At 36.6% G+C, this 22,072-nt stretch overlaps 2 protein-coding genes across 3 annotated transcripts in view; one reads left to right on the top strand and one right to left on the bottom strand.

Moving 5' to 3' along the window:
* LOC111049599 (nucleolysin TIAR) overlaps positions 1 to 22,072 on the bottom strand; it is a 675,963-nt gene that overhangs the window by 606,891 nt on the left and 47,000 nt on the right. For both annotated transcript variants that reach the window (XM_039427387.1, XM_039427388.1), the window contains exon 2: positions 7,964 to 7,999. In XM_039427387.1, coding sequence (XP_039283321.1) covers positions 7,964 to 7,999 — 36 coding nt within the window. The remainder of the gene's footprint in view (positions 1 to 7,963; positions 8,000 to 22,072) is intronic.
* LOC120351157 overlaps positions 1 to 22,072 on the top strand; it is a 120,343-nt gene that overhangs the window by 55,903 nt on the left and 42,368 nt on the right. The window lies entirely within an intron of this gene.

The raw sequence follows: 22,072 nt of genomic DNA, 5'->3' as shown, positions 1-22,072 counted from the left end.
TTATTATTTTTGCTAATTGATCAAAGTAAGTCATATCAAATCTGCAGACCAACAAGTTTTTAATTGTAGAATTATGAATTGACTTGAAGTCCATATATCAGTATTAAATACAAATTTATAAATTTTAAAACTCAATATTGTGAATGCTATTAAACCTTGTGATAATTATTCAGATTTATTTGAGGAAAATTATAGATATAAGAATATTTTATAGATATTGTTTTATGGGAATATATTTTGTGTTTTATGTCAGCATACAAATCATAGAAGTTATCCTAACTCATCTCGTGATATACAGTTTGAGCTGTCTTGGTACCAAAAAATATTCAGCAACATATAAAATTATTGAATCAATTAATATTGATCTTATTAAGAGCACTCCATATTTATCATCCTTTGATGATAGTCATATTAGTCTGCCAGAAAAAACATATTGATAATTATATTAATAAGGTTCCAGTTATATCATATAAGGATCCAGAGAGCTTCAAGAACTGGCGTTGTAAGTTCTAAGGAATTTCAGAAGGATAAATTGGTGAATACCTGTATTCATGACAAGCGTTTTAAGGATCAACTAGAAAAAACTATAGTTGGTTTTTATTATTCTCTATTGTGTACATGGTTACTGATAGTCAGTCATCAAATATTCTTCTGATTTCCTCATTGGTATTCTTCAAGAACTTCATAGATGCGGCGGTAAGAATTAATAATCACCGGTCATTGAACCTTATGGTGACTAATTGTATTTGGAAAATTCATGTTTCTACCACTGAGCTAGAGCTAAGGTTTGAACCCAGCAATTTTGCAAGCCGGACGGCCTTAATTATTTGTGAATTTATTCGCAAATGAGGGACTTTAGCAACTGCTCTTATAAATACCAAAAGCACGTCTTTACACAATGGCTTCATAACGTGGGACTCTATCATAAGAGATAACCCCTCAGGAAGCACAACATTACACAATGTCACCCAACTAGTGGGGCAAAAATCTACATCTTTACAACATATCTCTCCTTCACATCATGAATTGATATGTGAGTCATTGAATAATATGTTACTATCTTCCAAATTCCAAACTTCTCCCATCCTGTTTCCTAGTTTACCTATTCTCTCTTTGTTCTGTGTTCCATCGCATCATTCCTCTCCTTCAGCCTCTTCAAGTGTCCTTGTCAATCCACTTTCCTCCATCTCATACAATATCTCCCATTTCTATCGTTTCCGTTTCTCTCTTCATCGATTCTCCCCCTCCCCGAATGACGTCACTGAATTTCTCTGGAAATCACATGTCACAGTGCTTCTACGATTCAATACGGACTGTCTCTCGATGAAATATTATTTGAGCAGTTTGTCTCTCCAAATTCCTACCCTCTTGTTCTCTCAGTTTCCTCTCCCTCACTCTCTCTCGCTCTCTCTCTCTCTTGGTTATGTCGAGTGAGTAAACGTGTGTTAGTTCAGCTCCGTCTTCTAATAGATATTTCGTAGGGTTATACAGTTCAATTCACTAGAAATTATACATCAAGTTATTCAGTTTCTCGAGCTAAATTCAATAGTGAAATTATATTTTTGATTAACTCACACTCTTTTTATTTATCTTGAAAAAACATTCCTAATTCTTCAGTTCACCTTCTCGCCTATAAAAGTGTAAATCCACCTAATGGTACACGATGGTTCGACCGAACAGAGGCACGCCGAAGAATGAGGTCAATGCTCCGAAGCCAGCTATTTCTGGAGCATTGTCCAAAGAGACCCTCCTCATTATTCGACAGCAAATCGAAGAGTCTGTCCATAATGCTGTTTCAATGGCTGTGAAGTCTATTTTTGAGGAACTTCAGGCATTGAAGGAGGAGAACAAACAGCTGCACGATAGAATTCGTGAGTTGGAGGTGTCTTGTCACCTGAAGGTCGACGACCTCGAGCAATATGGGCGCCAACATTCAATACATATTTCTGGGATCTCGGAGAGCGACAAAGAAGACACAGACTTGCTAGCGCTTGATGTCTCCAACAAGAAGCTGAACGTGCCCGTGACTCTGGCGGATGTCAACCACTCGCATTGCGTTCTAGATCTCCCACTACCAGTTCTTCCTCAATCTTCATCTTATTCACCATTAGGATTATTCATCACCGTAACTCCACAGATCACAACATCTACTTCTTATTGATGTGTTTAGTGCATTTTTTGAACTAGTGTTTTCAAATAGTGAAGGGAGCCGAACTGTCAAGGCATACAGGATGCACTCGAATCAAGAGACTTTTTCATTTAGGTCAAGTTTTATCAGTTTCATCCCCATTTTCCCTGTCATGTGTCGTTCTGAGGTCGGTTCACGGTTGGTCTGCTGCTTCCATGATGCCTCTCACTGACACGTCAGCTCGCTCGCCCTCAAGTGGGTATGATTATTTCAGTAATAGTAATAATGACGCAGGTATGTTTCCAGCAAATAAGCTCCACTCTTTCAAAAAACTTTTAAGGCTGCTCACCTTAACGTCCAATCCCTCAGCTGCCACATTGATGAACTCAGAGCAATCTTCTGTTTTCAGGACTTCAATATAATTGGAATTTCCGAATCATTTTTGAATCATTTTTCCGAATCAAATTTTGTTGCATCACCTGGATATAATCTTTTCCGGAATGATAGATTAAATAAAGCTTGTGGGGGTGTAGCAATTTATGTGAAAGATGGTATCAAAACAAAAGTTTCAATCACATCTAAACAAGAGTATTGTTCCAGACCAGAGTTTATGCTACTTGAATTATCCTTATCTAGTACTGATAAATTACTCGTTGGTATCTGTTATCGCCCACCAAAAATAGGTCATTTTACAGATTTCGAAAATGCCTTGCTTTCTCTTATGCCTTGTTATAGCCGTATACTAGATATGGGGGATATGAACACCGACTTGAACATGACAAATCGTAACTTTGACTACTTCCAACTGACTACTATTTTCCAATGCCTAAACATGACTATTTTACCTCTCGATCCAACTCATCATACTAATGAGTCTGACACACTCATTGACCTTCTCATTGTTAGTGATCCTAACGAGATTGTTCAAGCAGGCCAAATCCCAGTCCCAGCTATTTCTGGACATGATTTGATCTACTGTGTACTTTCCATAAGATACCTAAGCCAGAACAGAAAATTATCACTTATAGAGACTTCAAAAACTTTGATGAAGCCGCCTTCCTGACTGATGTGGCTCAGACTCCATGGCATCAAATTGAAGCGTTACCCTCAGTTGATGACATGGTCAAGACTTTCGAGAATTGGACTTTGACTCTGTATGACAAACATGCACCTTATGTGACAAAGAAGGATTAATAGAAAACGACGAGTATCGTGGATGACTGAAGACATACTTAAGATGATGGGACGTAGAGACAAAGCACATAGAAAATTTGAAAAGACATTTGACTTGGACAGTTTGATAGAGTATAGCAGCCTTAGAAATAGAGTTAAACAGGAATTACGGAACTCAAAGATTAGGTACTTGGATTCGTTCATGACAAACAATAGACAAGACTCTAAATCACTTTGACAGGGAATAAAAGAATTCGGGCTTGCCAAACAGAAATCGAATCCACAAATTGACTTACCATTGAACAATATAAATGACCATTTCGTTTCACACTCTTACCAACGCGACGAAGTTGTCATTGCTATAATCATATCGATGATCTTGAAGAGCAGGTTACAAACTTAGATTTACCAATTACTGATCAATTTCATTTCCATCCAATCTCAGAAGAAGACACTTTCAGAGCAATTCAACGTATTCATAGTAATGCTACGGGTGTAGACAAAATTTCTATTAAATTTATCAAGAAGATGTTATTTGCTGTTTTACCAACCATTACATACATTTTCAACAAGTCACTTAAAGAAGGCATTTTCCCTGAAAACTGGAAGTTTGCTCTGGTTCTCCCTCTAAATAAAGTTCCATCACCCAATAAAGTTGAGGATTTTAGACCAATCAGTATTTTACCTGCATTGTCCAAAGTGCTAGAAAGACTCATTTATGCTCAAGTTGTAAAATTTCTAGACAACAATAGTAAGCTTCACAACTTTCAATCAGGCTTTAGAAAATTCCATTCAACTGAGGCAGCTCTGCTTCGTGTCACTGATGATATAAGGTTAGGCATGGACCAAAGAAAATGCACCATCTTCACCCTATTTGATTTTTCTAAAGCATTCGATACTGTTGATCATATAGTCCTTCTGAATAAGTTGGCTATTCTTGGTTTCAGTCACAACTCGTTAGTTTGGTTTAAATCCTATCTATTAGGTAGGAAACAATGTGTACCTGTCGGTGACAAAAAGTCTACTTGGAAAAACGTTATGCATGGAGTACCACAAGGTTCAATTTTAGGCCCTCTCCTCTTCACCTTGTATGCTAATGACCTTCCTTCCATTATCAAATTCTCCAGTTTCCATACTTATGCAGACGACCTTCAAATCTATTTGAGCTGTCCCATAACAAAAATTAATGAAACAGTTGGAATAATGAATCAGGATATCAATTCGATAGTGGAATGGACAAAGAAAAATGGCCTTAAGCTTAATCCCATCAAAACACAACCCATTATAATTGGATATTCTCGTCTTATAAACAATATTGACTTTGAATCGATTCACAAAATTAGTGTAGACGGTAATGACATTCCTTACTGTAGCTCAGTTAAAATTTAAGCATTATTATGAATATACTCTTGACTGGTCAGAACAAGTGAACAAAACTTGTAAAAAAGTATTCTCAGCCATGCATGCATTGAAGAAATGCATGATATTCTCCCTAGAACATTAAATATTATTGGTTCAATCTCTCATCTTCCCACATTTAATGTATTGTAATTCTGTTCTTAACGATATGCAAGTCACTCTGAATGATAAACTACAGAGTTGCCAAAATTATTGTCTACGTTTCGTCTACTCTCTCCAACGCCATGATCATATCACCCCACATTGCTAGTTCAACATTAAAGCTTCCCGATCAAAGGCTTTTTCGAATAGTCAAGCTTGTTAGAGATATCTTGAAATACGGTAATCCGAACTATTTTAAAGATGATTTCAAATTTGTCTCTAAAGGTAGGAGGATAGATGCTTTACATACTAGAACCGGAGAAAGTACTTTAAGGATGCCCGATCATCTAACTACTATTTTCACAAAATCCTTCTTAGTCAGTGCCTGTCGTGCATGGAATGCACTTCCTGTTTTTATTAGGTCCATCGAGAGCCGAGCGAGCTTAATCCCGACTTTAAAAAACATATTTTGGAACAAATGACTGAAACTGTCTAGAACGATCACATGACAACCATCCCCCACCCATCCCACAATACAAACCTTCAACCTGTTATAGAATGAATTATATATATATATATATATATATTATATATATATATATATATATATATATATATTATATAAACTCATGTTATTTTAATTATCCACTGCATACTGCTGTATATTACTGGAAGTTGATTACCCTGATCTACTTTCAGCCTACTTCATTTTATTAATCAATATTTTGATATTATCTACCTATATAATTATTTTACTTTATCAATTTTCTGTTTTTTTTCTCCTAAATATTTATAATTATTGAAACTTTTACAAAATTTCCATTAATAAATAAATCCTTAGTTTAATTAATTAAATTAACGTTTTGGTAGAGAGTTAGTGGGAAGGATATTTTTAATAATCTTTCCGAAGAATGGACATTGATATGTCCAAAGCTCTGTCCAGTCAATTTATGTAGATGCATAACGATATAATTATCTATAGTTATTATATTACAAATTACTTTTTCATATCATATACAGTTCAATAATTATTTTCTTAGTCTATATTATGTAAATTCATCTATAATTTTGCTGTATTGTAAGCTATTGTATATAAGTGTATAAGCCAGTATATATTGTAATCTACATAAATAAAGTACTCAATCAATCAATCAATCAATCAACACATAGAACTTCAATGTTTGGTGCTTCGTTCTTTGCGATGTTTTTGAGGATGATAAATGAAATGAATGAAAATATTCTAAACTTGATTAGTGTGGCACAATTCAAAACACTTCATGAAGAACAACTGTTGGGAAGATATGAAATTGAATTTGAATTTTCCTTTTCTTAGTTATATCAAGTGTACAGTTCAATTTTCTTAATAATTTTAAACAGTAATTTTTCTCCTCAATTTACAAACAAAGTGAAGTCAGTATTAATACATTAATGGTATTATGGACTTTCGCTAAGAACACTTAAAAATATCTTTCAAATTACTTTTGTTATGACAATTTACCTTTTCATTTTGATGTTTTTGTTCTAGAAGTAGACTACTTATATTTTTGCTATGTAATTGTGTTGGCCTGGTTGGGTGGTGGAGGGGACCAAATGGCTTCAACCCTGCCAGGAGAAGAATAGAACAATCAATCTCTCACTCTCTCTCTCTCTCCCTCTCTATCTATCTCACTGTTACTTACCCTGAATAGAATACCTCTGTATTCTATTCTCTCAAATCTTCAGCCTCTTTATTTGATCAATAGAATTTAACTAACTAGTTTGGCCGAGGTGCTGCCGGTCTAGGGTAGCGGTCATAGCGTCTCAACAGCCCAAGGTGCTAGAGTGGTAGAACCTCACCGAAAATCCGGGTTCCTTCATATTCATAGTCCTCTATATTCTACATCCTTACCACTCACCTAGCCTTGATATCCTCCCACTTATTAATACCATTCATATTTTCCACTTCCCCTGTAAATGCTGCTGATTCAATTCATTCATATCACCCATCATTTTCATTTTCACGAATATATTTTTATTGTTTATGATTATTGTAATCAATTCTCCATCATTGGAGTATTATTATTTTGTCCATTACCAGTGTTTGCCATAGCTCTTGTCAAACCTGGCAATGTAAGATGTTTTAAATAAATATCAAATATCTCAAAAAAAGGACAATCAAATATCTCTTTCTCTCTTCTGTTTCACTCGTTTACACTTTTCAGCTATTTTCCAGTTTCTCTAGAAATTATGAGGGAAAAATATTCCCCTTTCCTTTTCCCCTTCCACCACCGGTGCATCCACAACATGTTTCACGGTTTTCCTGTTCCTCTTCCTTTTCTTCTTCCCTCTTTAAAATGCAAATCTTCTCTATCTCATTCCTGTTCAGGAGATAATATTGTAGAAGAGAAGGTGGAATTGATCCAACCGTCAAAGGATTTCAAAAGGCTAATTACTAAAATTACTGTGATATTATTGATATTTTCTCATATTCCATGTACACCCTACTAGTCAAAATTAATTCTCCTTTCTAGTTTCATCAAGAATATTTTGATTCGAATGCAATCTATGATTATGGATAGCCTATTTCATTAAGATAATCATATGTACAATCAATAGATATGAGTGTTCTTCTATTAAATTATATTTTCTTAAAACGTTACAAGAGAGTTCCAACCGTTCAAAAAATAGTACTAAATTCATCTCAGTCGTCATCGGTATTGATTTGAATTGTTTAATATTGCTTTCTCATCACAATGATCTATTCATTTCTACCTGATCCAAATTGACCTTCCCTGATTGCAGTAATGACTCAAAAATCTCAGACCCATCTTCCTTGAAAAATGACAGCAACCAATCTTTACAGGTTTACACATCGAAGGAATGGATACAGATACAGTTTTTCTCCATGCTTATTTTACTCAATACTTGTTACTATACTCTCTCTTCTCATCACGTATAGTATAAAGATTAATCAATTAGATAAGAAAATACTAGATGCATATATTGATATTCATAATGTATTGTTTGAGAATAGATAAATTTGATGAGTTAGAAAGTATTCAGTCGTACAAATTCATAATAGGAAACAATGCATTGGATCTCTAATATTCAGAAAGGATTATAATATAGAATTAAATTGAATTGAAATACTGAAAAGTGATAATATTGAAATTTGATATTTACCTGTGATTGTGAATGCTCGCTGGCTTGCCAAGGTGACTGAAAAAAAGAGAAAATTATTTATCAGTATAACTATTCAATAAGTTATCTTTGTATTAGACAATGCTATAACAAAGAAATAATCATAGTATTATTATATGAGCCTTGGAGTTTATCCGATAGCACTATGTACTGATTGGAAGAGAATCAGTGTTTGGTATGAGGGTAATTTTTTCACGTTCGATTGGCCATAAATAAATTCGATTTTTTATGGAAGAATAATATTCTCACACTAAATATTACTCACACTCATAATATTATTCTCCAAAATGATTGCCAAGAAAGTTCAGACATTTGTCATATCAGTGGACCAACCTACCTGAACAAACTTCACAAAATGTTGTCGACCGATGAGTTTAAGTTGGCTATGACGATGTTTTCGAGCTCGTCATTAGTTTGTGACCTCTGTCTTCAAAGTCACTCCTTGAATTTGGCGAAAGATTATGAGTAAGTAGTGGTAAAGCCAATTTTTTACGGTGGCTGATCGGAATCATCTCATTTGATATACTGGAGAAGCCGTTTGGTTTCTTCTTGACTTTCTGAATCGTTGTGATCCATGCCAACTCAGTCTCACAGAGTTGCCATGGATCACAACGATTCAGAAAGTGACGTCTTTTATTCTACAACTGACATCTTTGATTTTTGTGACAACATTCACGCACAATATCATCACTCATATGGATGATTCTTCGTTAAATTTATGTTGAACCATTGCCTTCTGCTTGCATAGACGAGTAACGCTCCGCAACAAGCGATTGGCGGTAGACTCAAGTAAGACGGCCTGTTTCAGGGTCCAAAAAAATCAAATCTCGATAAATATGGTTGAGAATACCTGAGAAGTAATCTAATTCAATATGGGATGTATCAGTGGATACTACACATCCGAATGATTTCAGAAACCTCACAGTCTAGCTGATACACAGCCCAGTAGGCCTATTCGATCTCATTCTTATAAAGTATGCTTGAACAGACCAGTTGTATAATAAGTATGTAGAGAATGTAATTTGGTCCAATTTAATGGCAACAACAACAACTATTGACTTGTCAAAACAGATATATTATACTGTTTCCTACAAAATAAGTGTTTAACTCGACAACTAACTTGGATCATGCTGAACTGGCCTCATGTAATTGAGGCTCAAACACCGACGCTCCAAGATGTGCAGTAATCAAATTTGTGTATGGTGACATGGGCTCTGTCTGAGAACAGTACACAGACTCAATGCAGACTGTGACTGTGCACAGACTCAATGCAGACTGTACACAGACTCAATGCAGACTGTGACTGTGCACAGACTCAATGCAGACTGTACACAGACGCAATGCAGACTATGACTGTGCACAGACTCAATGCAGACTGTACACAGACTCAATGCAGACGTGACTGTGCACAGACTCAATGCAGACTGTACACAGCCTCAATGCAGACTGTACACAGACTCAATGCAGACTGTACACAGACTCAATGCAGACTGTGACTGTGCACAGACTCAACGCAGACTGTACACAGACGCAATGCAGACTATGACTGTGCACAGACTCAATGCAGACTGTACACAGACTCAATGCAGACTGTACACAGACTCAATGCAGACTGTGACTGTGCAGAGACTCAATGCAGACTGTACACAGACTCAATGCAGACTGTACACAGACGCAATGCAGACTGTAAACAGGCTCAGAGTACAAGCCTTGTACGAAAGTAGTTGGTTGGTGTGTACATTGTAAGTTGGGTCGCTGCAATGTTCTGCCGCTGTAATAATTCACCACAAGTTTGTTCCTCCATTGCCAGCAACAAGCCACCCTGTCAGTTCCAAGCCAGGAGCAGGATCCATGCGGTCAACACCATGGCTAGACTAACATCATTTTCTCTTCTCATTTCTTCATTCTTGCATCCTTCTTCACCAATCATCATATGTTTACTTCACCTTCTCTATTTGCGTTATTTCACGTTGCTTATTCATTTTTTGTTTTCTCCTTTTTCTTCTTCTTCTTCTTCTTCTTCTTCTTCTTCTTCCATCACTACTTATCCTTTTTCTCCTTCTTCTTCGTCTTTTTTCTCTTCTCCTCATGAATATTCATCCATTTCCTCTTCATGTTTTCGCATTCTTCTTATGCATATCGTTTTTCAAAGCCTGAGTTAGCCTTGGGTTCCTCCAAACTCTCCTACTCCTTGCATTCAAGCCTTTCCAAGTTATTCTCTTCCATATTTTCTTATCTTCATCTTCTGTCCATTATCACCGCTGTTCACACATACTGTTTCTCGTCATCCTTCTCCATAACAATCTCCTTCATCTCTCAACGTTTTCATCCTTACACCAACGTTTTCCCTCACACTCCTCTTAGAATCTATCTTTCCTCTTTCTCACTATTTCCATTGGTATAGAACCGTGTATTCACGTAGCAGTGGTTCCAATGCCAGAACCAATATTAAGCGCTCCCAATTTTCAAAGGATCCATACTCTGGCTGCTAGCTGGTGGCCAGTGTGTTAAATTCATAAGGGCCATAGCCGGAGCCGCCGCTTTTATTTGAAATACAAATTGCAAATATTCACACAAAGCCGAAACACTCTCACATCGTAAATGGCAAGTGTTACCAACTATCTGGGAGACCAAAGAGGAGTAGAAAGAGGTATGAGAATCGTAGGAGGGTGGAGAAGGAGGAGGTGTAGGAGAATGATTGAAATTAAAGAGGAAGTTCGATCATGATCACAGACGGAGGGTGAGAAGAAGTATGATAGATGAAGTAGATTTGATACAGGAAGGAAGTGGAAAATGGAAGCAAGAAGTTAGAGGGAAAGATGAGCAAGGAGATGATGATCAAGAAAGAAATAAAGATCTCAACATCTCAATTTGTTACAAGGAAGTAATATCAAGAAGAAAAAAAAGGTTTCAGACAGTAGGAAGTAAATTACGAGAAGATGAAAAGTAGAAAACCTGAAATTCATTGAATATTGGAATATATAATTTGTTCACTATACCAGAATACAATGCTATCCACGGTTCGTATGCAGCCTACACACCCACAGTGGAAATTTGATATGTATTTTGTAGATGGTTGATAAAATACTACTGAACAAATACAGTCAACAAGTTATACAGACATATCAGTCGACAAGATAATTTATAAATTATCTAATAGCCGATCATATACACACTTATCGGAGAATAACTTTGATCACCATTTTATGCTATCCACATGGAACTACAATATCCCTTGATGATTTTCTAATAATTGTTGTAGTAGAAAACTACAACATACACCGCAGTTGAACTATCTTCAGCATCTCACAGAAATGTTTGGTAGCCTAAGATACGGTATTTTGAAGAGAATGGATCACAATATCCTTGAATCATAGAATCTTTTATCTATGATCTGTCTTGATCTTCTCTCGTTCTCGTTCTCAAAAAGTACCATTATGATTAAAACATTATTGTTTTTTTTTGGGAAAGCTTGAAGTATTCTCGGGATCGACGATTCCGGATAACTGGTGAGTGTTTATTCAGTGGAAACCACTGAAATATCAATTAACATTGCCCTCAACATAGATATTTGATGAATTTTGCCGTTCTATGGAAAGTACCGTTATAATTGATGAGCCATCGAGAAATATAATCTTTACAACTGCTTGAATGGATTTGTACCCGGTTTAAATGGTGTATTCACTGAATTTGTAGGAATGTTTACTGAAGCGAGTATTATGACGAAAACAGCATCCTTGACTGAGTTAACACAAAAATATCAAAAAGTATATTGATAATAATTATTGAAAAATGATACATTCCTGGGAGATTCGTTAACACCTCCTTGTTCCAAAGTCTCTAGGAGATTCCAAATTAAGGAGTCTGATTAGAATGATTGACAATCTTCAACAATAATTATAATACTACTCCGAATGTTCGGCTTTCACAACAAATTCAGTGAATTTTCTGTGGATTGTAAGATGAAAATGAATTCCTTTTCGACAGGAACTTCTCTTTATCATTCAAATATAATCTGTAATCATTGTTAGATCAGACACTCAAACCCCTCATAATACTATGAAAACTGAGTTCCATCAATTGACGATATCATGGGAGGCAAAAATGAAAAATTCATAACTCCAGTCCACCTTGAGGTTGATATGACAACGACAGTGAGCTAATGAAATTTTACGACTGTCTTCGAGGGTGCCAGGGCCAGTTCACAGCAATAATTTGAAAATGCAAGAAACAGAGAGTGTTCTGAAAACTGGATGGGGGGAGGAGAGTGAGAACAGAGATAGGAGAAGAAAAACAGAAGGACCAGGTACGTAGATGGGATGTCTAAAATATTCAGGCGGAATGAAATAGTAAAAAGGTAGAAATGTTGAGAAAGGAGGGTACTGAAATGAGAAAGATATAGCTGGTGAATGTAAGGGGGAAAAAGGAAAGGACGGAGTAGCAGAGAATAGGAGGATGCAACAAAGTAGGGTAGTAAGAAATTGTGTAATTCTCGGAGGAAGGATGGGAAAAGTGTAAAGAAGATGGGTATTTCTGCTGGTTGGGGAAGATGAGGTTGGAAAAATGGGAAATGGGATGAAGAGAGGGAGTGAGTGAGGAGGAGGACGTGAAAAAAGGAATATGAGTGAGAGAAGAGAAAAAAGCCACGGAGCTGCTCGTCGGTGGAAAACAAAAAAAAGGAAGGAAGTAAAAAATGAGCGACAGAGACCGGAGATAGGGATGAATGGTTGTCTTGGGTAGGAAAAAACGCGCGAGATATGAAAATAGAAAGATTGATAAGGAACAAAAGACTGCACGCGCGAATTTGATGCGATGAAGCGCAGGAGGGGAATAACGACAGGGAGAAAGCAGAAGGCATTTTGAGAGAGATGAAACTGCAAAACAAAGTGACAGATACCTGGAGGCACGTCTGACCCCTCCCCCGTCCACAAGCATTCGTCCCCTCACAACAAGAATGTTTCAATTTCTGCTGGTGAGCTTATGCTATCCAACTGTGCAGCAATGCATCCCCCTCATGATGTTTGTTTCACATCCGAAATTAATTCGAATATGGCGTCGTTGACACTGTTCTGCTCCAAGCGATCAATTTCTTCAATCGTTGTTAGTTTTCGTTTCCTGTGATCACGTTTTCAATTGTATGGAAGCAATTCATACAATTCATTCCATAAGTTGAATGGGAGAAATACAATGAAAAACTTGATCACAAAAGCGAACATAAAATTTTGACCATACAATATCAATATTATATCATCTTGTAAGACAGATGCTTCTGGTGAAGTCAAATCTTAAAGAAAGCATGTTCTAACAACCCAACAAACCAGTATAGACTTTTATTTTCGAGTTGATTGTATGAACTATTGCAACATAAATCTACTGAGGTATTCATACTTTTTACTCTTATAACTCTGATTATACTTCCTGGGAAATAAATATTGCATCAACAATTTCTTTTTTACAGGTTTTTATTTCCAATTGCATCCTAATATACATAACGTTTGATCTATTAAAAAAAAAATCAAACTTGAAAATTATTTCAAACCTCCAAGCCTTCCGAGAAAAACACATTGTCCCTCCATGATCATCATTTTTCTATCAATATGGAACATTGAACGATTTTTTTTGTCTACAAGATATGGAATTTCATATCTGTTCGGAAACGTATATCACATTGAGGATTTAGTTGTATCCCTGAATATCGCTAATTCGACCTCCTCTTCAATCAATTCTTCCAAGTCCAGTCATATGTCTCGTACCTCGAGGTGTTTTCATTGAAACGTCTATTTCAATCAAAGTGCTCAGTTTTTCCTGTGAAAGTATCATCATAATCAAGATGAAATATTTAGGCTAAGATTACGGCTCCAATTTTAGATCAAATCGAGTAATTTGAACTGTTTTCAAATGCATTTTTCACCAGAAAAATGTGTACATTCAAATCTTCACCCATCAACAATTCGTTGGAATGAATTTGTTGGGCTATTGTGATACTTGTCCCACATAATCCAAATTATCCAAAATTTAATTGTTCTTGAAGGTGATCAGAAGTCTTCATTAAAATACTTCTCACGGTCGAATGAGATGAATTGATACACTGAATTCAAGCCTGAGGCTGTGAGGTCTAAGGTGGAATTCGAGGGGCCACATCCCAGAAGGGTGTGTGAGTGCGAGAGTAAGGGTGAGTAAGTAATAGTGAGTGAGAGTGAGTGAGAAAGTAGAAGTGAGTGAGAGGAGCGTGTCTCAATTAGATTGTAACCGAACGACGACAATTTCACGACCCTAATCTCAATTAGTGTCCAACTGATACAAACTAGTTGCTCGCCAACAGCCCATTAATAATTTCAACTCAGTTGCTACTGCTACTGCCACTGCCACACCCAACAGCAATCACATCTACACAAATCAACTCCTGTTGATCTTGGATAACCTTCAAATCAGCTGAAAGTGAGCGTATTTGAATCTTCATGGTGCATTGAAAAAAGCTATTAGGCCTTAATGAATAACATTTCTGAGACTTTTTACTTTCTGAAAACACTTTTCTGCCCATAAGCAATCGAATCAACGCTACATTTACTTGATGATTTTCTAATAATTGTTGTAGTAGAAAACTACAACATACACCGCAGTTGAACTATCTTCAGCATCTCACAGAAATGTTTGGTAGCCTAAGATACGGTATTTTGAAGAGAATGGATCACAATATCCTTGAATCATAGAATCTTTTATCTATGATCTGTCTTGATCTTCTCTCGTTCTCGTTCTCAAAAAGTACCATTATGATTAAAACATTATTGTTTTTTTTTTTTTGGGGAAAGCTTGAAGTATTCTCGGGATCGACGATTCCGGATAACTGGTCTGTGTTTATTCAGTGAAAACCACTGAAATATCAATTAACATTGCCCTCAACATAGATATTTGATGAATTTTGCCGTTCTATGGAAAGTACCGTTATAATTGATGAGCCATCGAGAAATATAATCTTTACAACTGCTTGAATGGATTTGTACCCGGTTTAAATGGTGTATTCACTGAATTTGTAGGAATGTTTACTGAAGCGAGTATTATGACGAAAACAGCATCCTTGACTGAGTTAACACAAAAATATCAAAAAGTATATTGATAATAATTATTGAAAAATGATACATTCCTGGGAGATTCGTTAACACCTCCTTGTTCCAAAGTCTCTAGGAGATTCCAAATTAAGGAGTCTGATTAGAATGATTGACAATCTTCAACAATAATTATAATACTACTCCGAATGTTCGGCTTTCACAACAAATTCAGTGAATTTTCTGTGGATTGTAAGATGAAAATGAATTCCTTTTCGACAGGAACTTCTCTTTATCATTCAAATATAATCTGTAATCATTGTTAGATCAGACACTCAAACCCCTCATAATACTATGAAAACTGAGTTCCATCAATTGACGATATCATGGGAGGCAAAAATGAAAAATTCATAACTCCAGTCCACCTTGAGGTTGATATGACAACGACAGTGAGCTAATGAAATTTTACGACTGTCTTCGAGGGTGCCAGGGCCAGTTCACAGCAATAATTTGAAAATGCAAGAAACAGAGAGTGTTCTGAAAACTGGATGGGGGGAGGAGAGTGAGAACAGAGATAGGAGAAGAAAAACAGAAGGACCAGGTACGTAGATGGGATGTCTAAAATATTCAGGCGGAATGAAATAGTAAAAAGGTAGAAATGTTGAGAAAGGAGGGTACTGAAATGAGAAAGATATAGCTGGTGAATGTAAGGGGGAAAAAGGAAAGGACGGAGTAGCAGAGAATAGGAGGATGCAACAAAGTAGGGTAGTAAGAAATTGTGTAATTCTCGGAGGAAGGATGGGAAAAGTGTAAAGAAGATGGGTATTTCTGCTGGTTGGGGAAGATGAGGTTGGAAAAATGGGAAATGGGATGAAGAGAGGGAGTGAGTGAGGAGGAGGACGTGAAAAAAGGAATATGAGTGAGAGAAGAGAAAAAAGCCACGGAGCTGCTCGTCGGTGGAAAACAAAAAAAAGGAAGGAAGTAAAAAATGAGCGACAGAGACCGGAGATAGGGATGAATGGTTGTCTTGGGTAGGAAAAAACGCGCGAGATATGAAAATAGAAAGATTGATAAGGAACAAAAGACTGCACGCGCGAATTTGATGCGATGAAGCGCAGGAGGGGAATAACGACAGGGAGAAAGCAGAAGGCATTTTGAGAGAGATGAAACTGCAAAACAAAGTGACAGATACCTGGAGGCACGTCTGACCCCTCCCCCGTCCACAAGCATTCGTCCCCTCACAACAAGAATGTTTCAATTTCTGCTGGTGAGCTTATGCTATCCAACTGTGCAGCAATGCATCCCCCTCATGATGTTTGTTTCACATCCGAAATTAATTCGAATATGGCGTCGTTGACACTGTTCTGCTCCAAGCGATCAATTTCTTCAATCGTTGTTAGTTTTCGTTTCCTGTGATCACGTTTTCAATTGTATGGAAGCAATTCATACAATTCATTCCATAAGTTGAATGGGAGAAATACAATGAAAAACTTGATCACAAAAGCGAACATGAAAATTTTGACCATACAATATCAATTTTAGATCAAATCGAGTAATTTGAACTGTTTTCAAATGCATTTTTCACCAGAAAAATGTGTACATTCAAATCTTCGGAACCCATCAACAATTCGTTGGAATGAATTTGTTGGGCTATTGTGATACTTGTCCCACATAATCCAAATTATCCAAAATTTAATTGTTCTTGAAGGTGATCAGAAGTCTTCATTAAAATACTTCTCACGGTCGAATGAGATGAATTGATACACTGAATTCAAGCCTGAGGCTGTGAGGTCTAAGGTGGAATTCGAGGGGCCACATCCCAGAAGGGTGTGTGAGTGCGAGAGTAAGGGTGAGTAAGTAATAGTGAGTGAGAGTGAGTGAGAAAGTAGAAGTGAGTGAGAGGAGCGTGTCTCAATTAGATTGTAACCGAACGACGACAATTTCACGACCCTAATCTCAATTAGTGTCCAACTGATACAAACTAGTTGCTCGCCAACAGCCCATTAATAATTTCAACTCAGTTGCTACTGCTACTGCCACTGCCACACCCAACAGCAATCACATCTACACAAATCAACTCCTGTTGATCTTGGATAACCTTCAAATCAGCTGAAAGTGAGCGTATTTGAATCTTCATGGTGCACTGAAAAAAGCTATTAGGCCTTAATGAATAACATTTTTGAGACTTTTTACTTTCTGGAAACACTTTTCTGCCCATAAGCAATCGAATCAACGCTACATTTACTTGAAGATATGGTCATGTTCATTGTAATGTATTCATACCATTCTGGTTGAAGTTTATTGCTGGTTTGAACCAACAACTAATCAATCTCTGTTTGAACTGAGATGGTGATCAGGGCCCTTTGTACCTTCGTATTTTCTCCACGTAAAACCAATCGGATTGGAACTATGATTACATTAAGCCGATCGAAATCCCACTATCAGAATTGATTTAGCCTCAAGTGGGTGTGAAAAATGTCATAAACTGTAAACGATTGAAATAATGTTTTGAAAGTTGAGTAATTAACAAGGGAAGATAAGATTCCGATGTAGCATGAAATGAATAAGAAATTTCTTAGATGGGAAGAATTGAGAATGAATCTATTCAAATGCTATTACAATCATTATAGAATATACTCCATTAATAGACTTCTTAAACTTGTGATTCTCAAGCTACTTTTCATTCTTAGTGATATTATTCCAATAAGCGAGTATCGAACGATTTTTTCAGCAATACTCCTCCATTTATAACGAGCAAAGCTCCTTCATTCAAGCTTGAATACTATTTATGTGGAATTCTTTTTTATCTTTTACAATTCTTCTCGAGGGGAGCAAATCATGAATAAACTTATTTCGACGAAAAAACTAAGGAATATGCTCAGGGGAGAGGAGCCGGATTGTCACTTGTCAAAAAAGTTGAGAACCGGGAAACACTCACTCACGGCCTGAGTTTGAGTAGAAATAATGGTGAAATCCTGCCGTTACCCCACGGAAAAGTGTTTCCCTGGTGGTAAAGTATGTGCCAAACCTGCGGAACAATCTTTCTGCTCACGGGGATGTGACATGACAGTGCGCTTCATTAAATGCGGATAAAGAGGTGATTTCTACCCTGAATCCTGCACAAGTAATGAACCCCAAAGTATTCTCGTGGATTCAATTCGACAAACTCAGGGAAAGCAATAAGTCAGCTGAAGCATAAAAACTCAATAAAGTTTGTTGGTTGGTCAATGGTCTCCTATGTAACACATGAAGTTGGGTGAGTACTCAATGTTCATAGAGCACACCAAATTTAAAAATATGTAGGATGTTATTGTTTGTCAGGTCTAGAAGATCATTACTTGGAAATATTTTGATAGAAATGAAAGAGGCGGTGGGCTTCAGAATGAAGTATCTTTAGGATATGGTTGAGAGATTTACTAGGACATTCATTACAATAAGATTGGCCTTAGCATATAAAAAATACAAAGTTTGATAAATTTCTTGAGTTTGCTTCCTTTCAAGTATACTGAACCATAACATGCGATTTATTCTTGAACATTATGTAGTCTATTCATTTATGCTTCTTCATTTCACATCTTGAGTTTCGGATCAATACTCAGTTATAGAATAATAATTATTCTAACATTTATAACAATAATAATAAACTATTGGAGTCTCAGAACTTGAGATAATGGAATATCAAACAAAATATTGAATAGAATCTCAAGGAATAAAAATTCATTACTGTCATGTAAATAGGGTGAAAAGGTAAGTGGATGGAGATTGGACTTGGATTTTCAAACTTGGAACTGGCTGACGAAAATTCATACAAATTACAAACTATTTTCTATCCCTGGTAGAATTGAATTAGAAGAATAGGTACATTTTCGTACTTCGCAATCCAAGCTCAAGTATAATATCACTGTTCAATGATTGAAGCATAGATTCCGATGAGGAGGATACTATAGAAAACTATGAAAATTCCCATTTGTGTTTATACATTCATCAGTTTGAGAAGTATCACTCATCAAAAAATTATATTAGGAGAGGAAAACAAGTGAACCCAATAATCTAATTATTTCCCAAAAAATTCAAATATAAGATTACAGTAACTTTGAAGTGAGGTTGAATCACTTTTCACTTTCCACTCCACACATCACAATGAATTTACTGTGAGTTATTTATCATTTGAAACTCATTACGATCCAATAAAATAGCATGTAATGGATTACCATAACTATCAAATCATTTATCATGAACTGGCTCTATCATTATTCTCAAATCATGAAGAATAGCCTACAAATCAATGCAAACTCGTTTTTCCACTTTGGCAGCCTACACTAACAAAAAACGAACAAAATCTTAACTGATTTCAATTAACGAGTGGTTATTATGGTTAGTGTTGGGTAGCCATTTCCTTGTCTGGACCATACCAAGTGAATTGCTCATCTCGCTTACACGTATTGGGAGGGCCAATTAGGAGGGTATTAGCGGGAAGGCAGGCAGGTAGGTTCACCATTTGCGTGCTTCTCAGACATTCGCTTAATCCGGGACACTGCTGCTCCTCCAGACCGATGTCAGTCTGTCAGATGCTCTATCTCTTGATTTCTCCTTTTTCTCTTATACCATCTTTCCCATGCACTTTTTATCACATCCTTCATCTTCTTCTCCTTTTCCTCCTCATCCCTCTCCTCCTGCCTTTCCTACTCCTTCTTTTCACCTCAAACTGTTCTATTCTCTACTCTCCTTCATCTTTTTCCTCTATCCATCTCAAACTTTCAAATTCTTCACTCTTCCCACACCTTTATCCTTTTTCTCTTTATTTTCCTCCTTTTGAACTTCCTCCTCTTATAAACGTTCTTCTACTCCTCTCACGATCTTTAAAACCAATCTCCACCACAGTTTAACTCCCTTCAGATACTCCTCCCACTCTTCTATCTCCCCCTCTGGATTCATTGATCTACTCTCTTCTTTCCTCACCAATCTCTCCTTCTCGTGAGGTGGTATCTTATCACGTTCATCTCTTACTTACTCTCCATCAAGGGAATAACTTAGCCGAATAATGCTGAGCGCCATCTTTCACTTTGATGCAATTCCAAAGCTTATGTCAGTATGGAAACATTGAAACTTGAGCCTGTCAGTTTCGCATAGTGTACAATTTCCCACTTGATATATGGAATCATAAATGCATTATCGTCATTCCCTGATTGAGTTCCAAGAAATGACCCAGAGTACATTTCATGATCGTTTTCTGATATATATTAAATAGTACATTCTGCAATAGTATATGACATATGTGATGGTGTTTTTGTACTTTTTTCTCTGATACGTAACACAGCTAGAATAATTGGTTTTTCAACTTTTCCATCATTGAAAAACTATAATATTCATTAATTTACTTCAGTGTCATATTTTCTACAGAATATTCAACCCACAGCTCCACTTCTAAGTAATTTACATGGATGACTACTTAGATTTAGTGTATAAAAACGAACACTAGGTGCTTCTTTGTAAAAAATATGAATAAATAAATATATATAGATATATAAATGAACTATGATTTCTCAATTCACCATAAGTACACAAAATGTGCACCAATCAATCCTTTGAAGAATGTGATATGTGAATGTGAATATCAAATTTCTTCATCTCTCATAATCATCCGCCTCATTACCCACGCACAAGCCAAGAGCTCATGTGAACATCACCCTCAGCAAGAACAATAATTGTACAATGTAGTATTGAACTGAACTATTTGAACGCTTCAGCTAACCAACTATTCAGTAGGCTATAAATAGCCTAATCTGAGGCAATATTATTCCAGTCGATTTCATTCCGGAAATTATTCAAGTTGAAGTATTGGATGAAGTTTGATGGGAAAAAATAATTTGTATCAGCACTAAAGCGATTATGTTTGTTTTTTCCAGATAAGAGGATGGCGAACAGGTGAATGCCAGGATCGGTTTCTCATTACAGGAAGAAAAGTGGTGAAAGGGGAAGAAGAATGAAACAGGGCTGTAGAAGTGCCCTAAGGGGAAGGAGAAGGTCAAAGAGGGTCGGTGAGAGGAGAGGAGGGGTGGAAGAACAGATAAACCTGCGGTACGGTGAAAATTGAAGTGAAGGGAGGCAAATAAAAGTGGTACGAGTTGATGGAACGTCTTTGGGTTCGCTCTGGAGGGAGAGGGAAGACGAGTTTCCAAGATGAGTTTGGGTTTTAAGAGAGTAGAAAGAGAGGCCATGGAGGGAGGGAGAAGAAGAAAGCAATCGCAAAACCGAATCGTGTTGCATAAACCGCCCCGGCATCAGTGCAAAATAGGAGTGTGATAGAAAACACACACACACACACACACAACTGGAAAACCTAACCTGCAAAACAGTTCTGTAAATAAGATGTTGTTCAGCTGTGGAAAAACTTGGGTAGTGTTTAGAAATAGGTGCTAGGTGCAGAACGAGCAGTGAGCGATGAGAAGTTCAAAGCGAGGTGAGATGAACAGATAGTGAGGAAAGAAGGATGGAGAAGAAGAAAAGAGAAATGAAGAAGAAAGAATAGAAGAGAAAGGGAGTACAGATCATGGAATGGAGAAGAAATTAAGAGTAAAAATAAGGAGGAAAGAAAAGAAGATTAAGAAAAAGGAGGGGAAAGGGGAAATAGATGATGAAAATAGAAAAAAAAGATGAGAAGGAATGCAAAAGGAAAATAAGAATCAATGACAAAGGTTAAAAGGACAAGGAGAATCAGTGTAACAAAAAAGGTGAAGAAAGAGTCAAAAAATAAGATTAGAAGAATTCTTTGATGGAAGAATTTATTATAAATCGCAATTCAACCAACAGCTGGAATATTATTACTAGATAATGATAATTTTGAACATTCCATGAGAGCTGTATAAATAGAACTAAGGACTTCTGCTACAGCAAATATTGCTGAAGAGCTGAGTAGCAGAAGGAAATTTGAAGAATGAAACTGTCTAAACGGCAACGGAGAGGTACCGGGTTCAATACCCGGTCTGTCCGCAATTTTTGGACATTACAATTCTTAAAATTTCCTTCTGCTGTTTAATTCTTCAGTCAA

The sequence above is a fragment of the Nilaparvata lugens genome, chromosome 4, assembly GCF_014356525.2.
Source record: "Nilaparvata lugens isolate BPH chromosome 4, ASM1435652v1, whole genome shotgun sequence".
Classification (NCBI taxonomy): domain Eukaryota; kingdom Metazoa; phylum Arthropoda; class Insecta; order Hemiptera; family Delphacidae; genus Nilaparvata; species Nilaparvata lugens.
The sequence above is the reverse complement of the archived record's forward strand: the minus strand, read 5'-3'. Positions and strand labels throughout refer to the sequence as shown.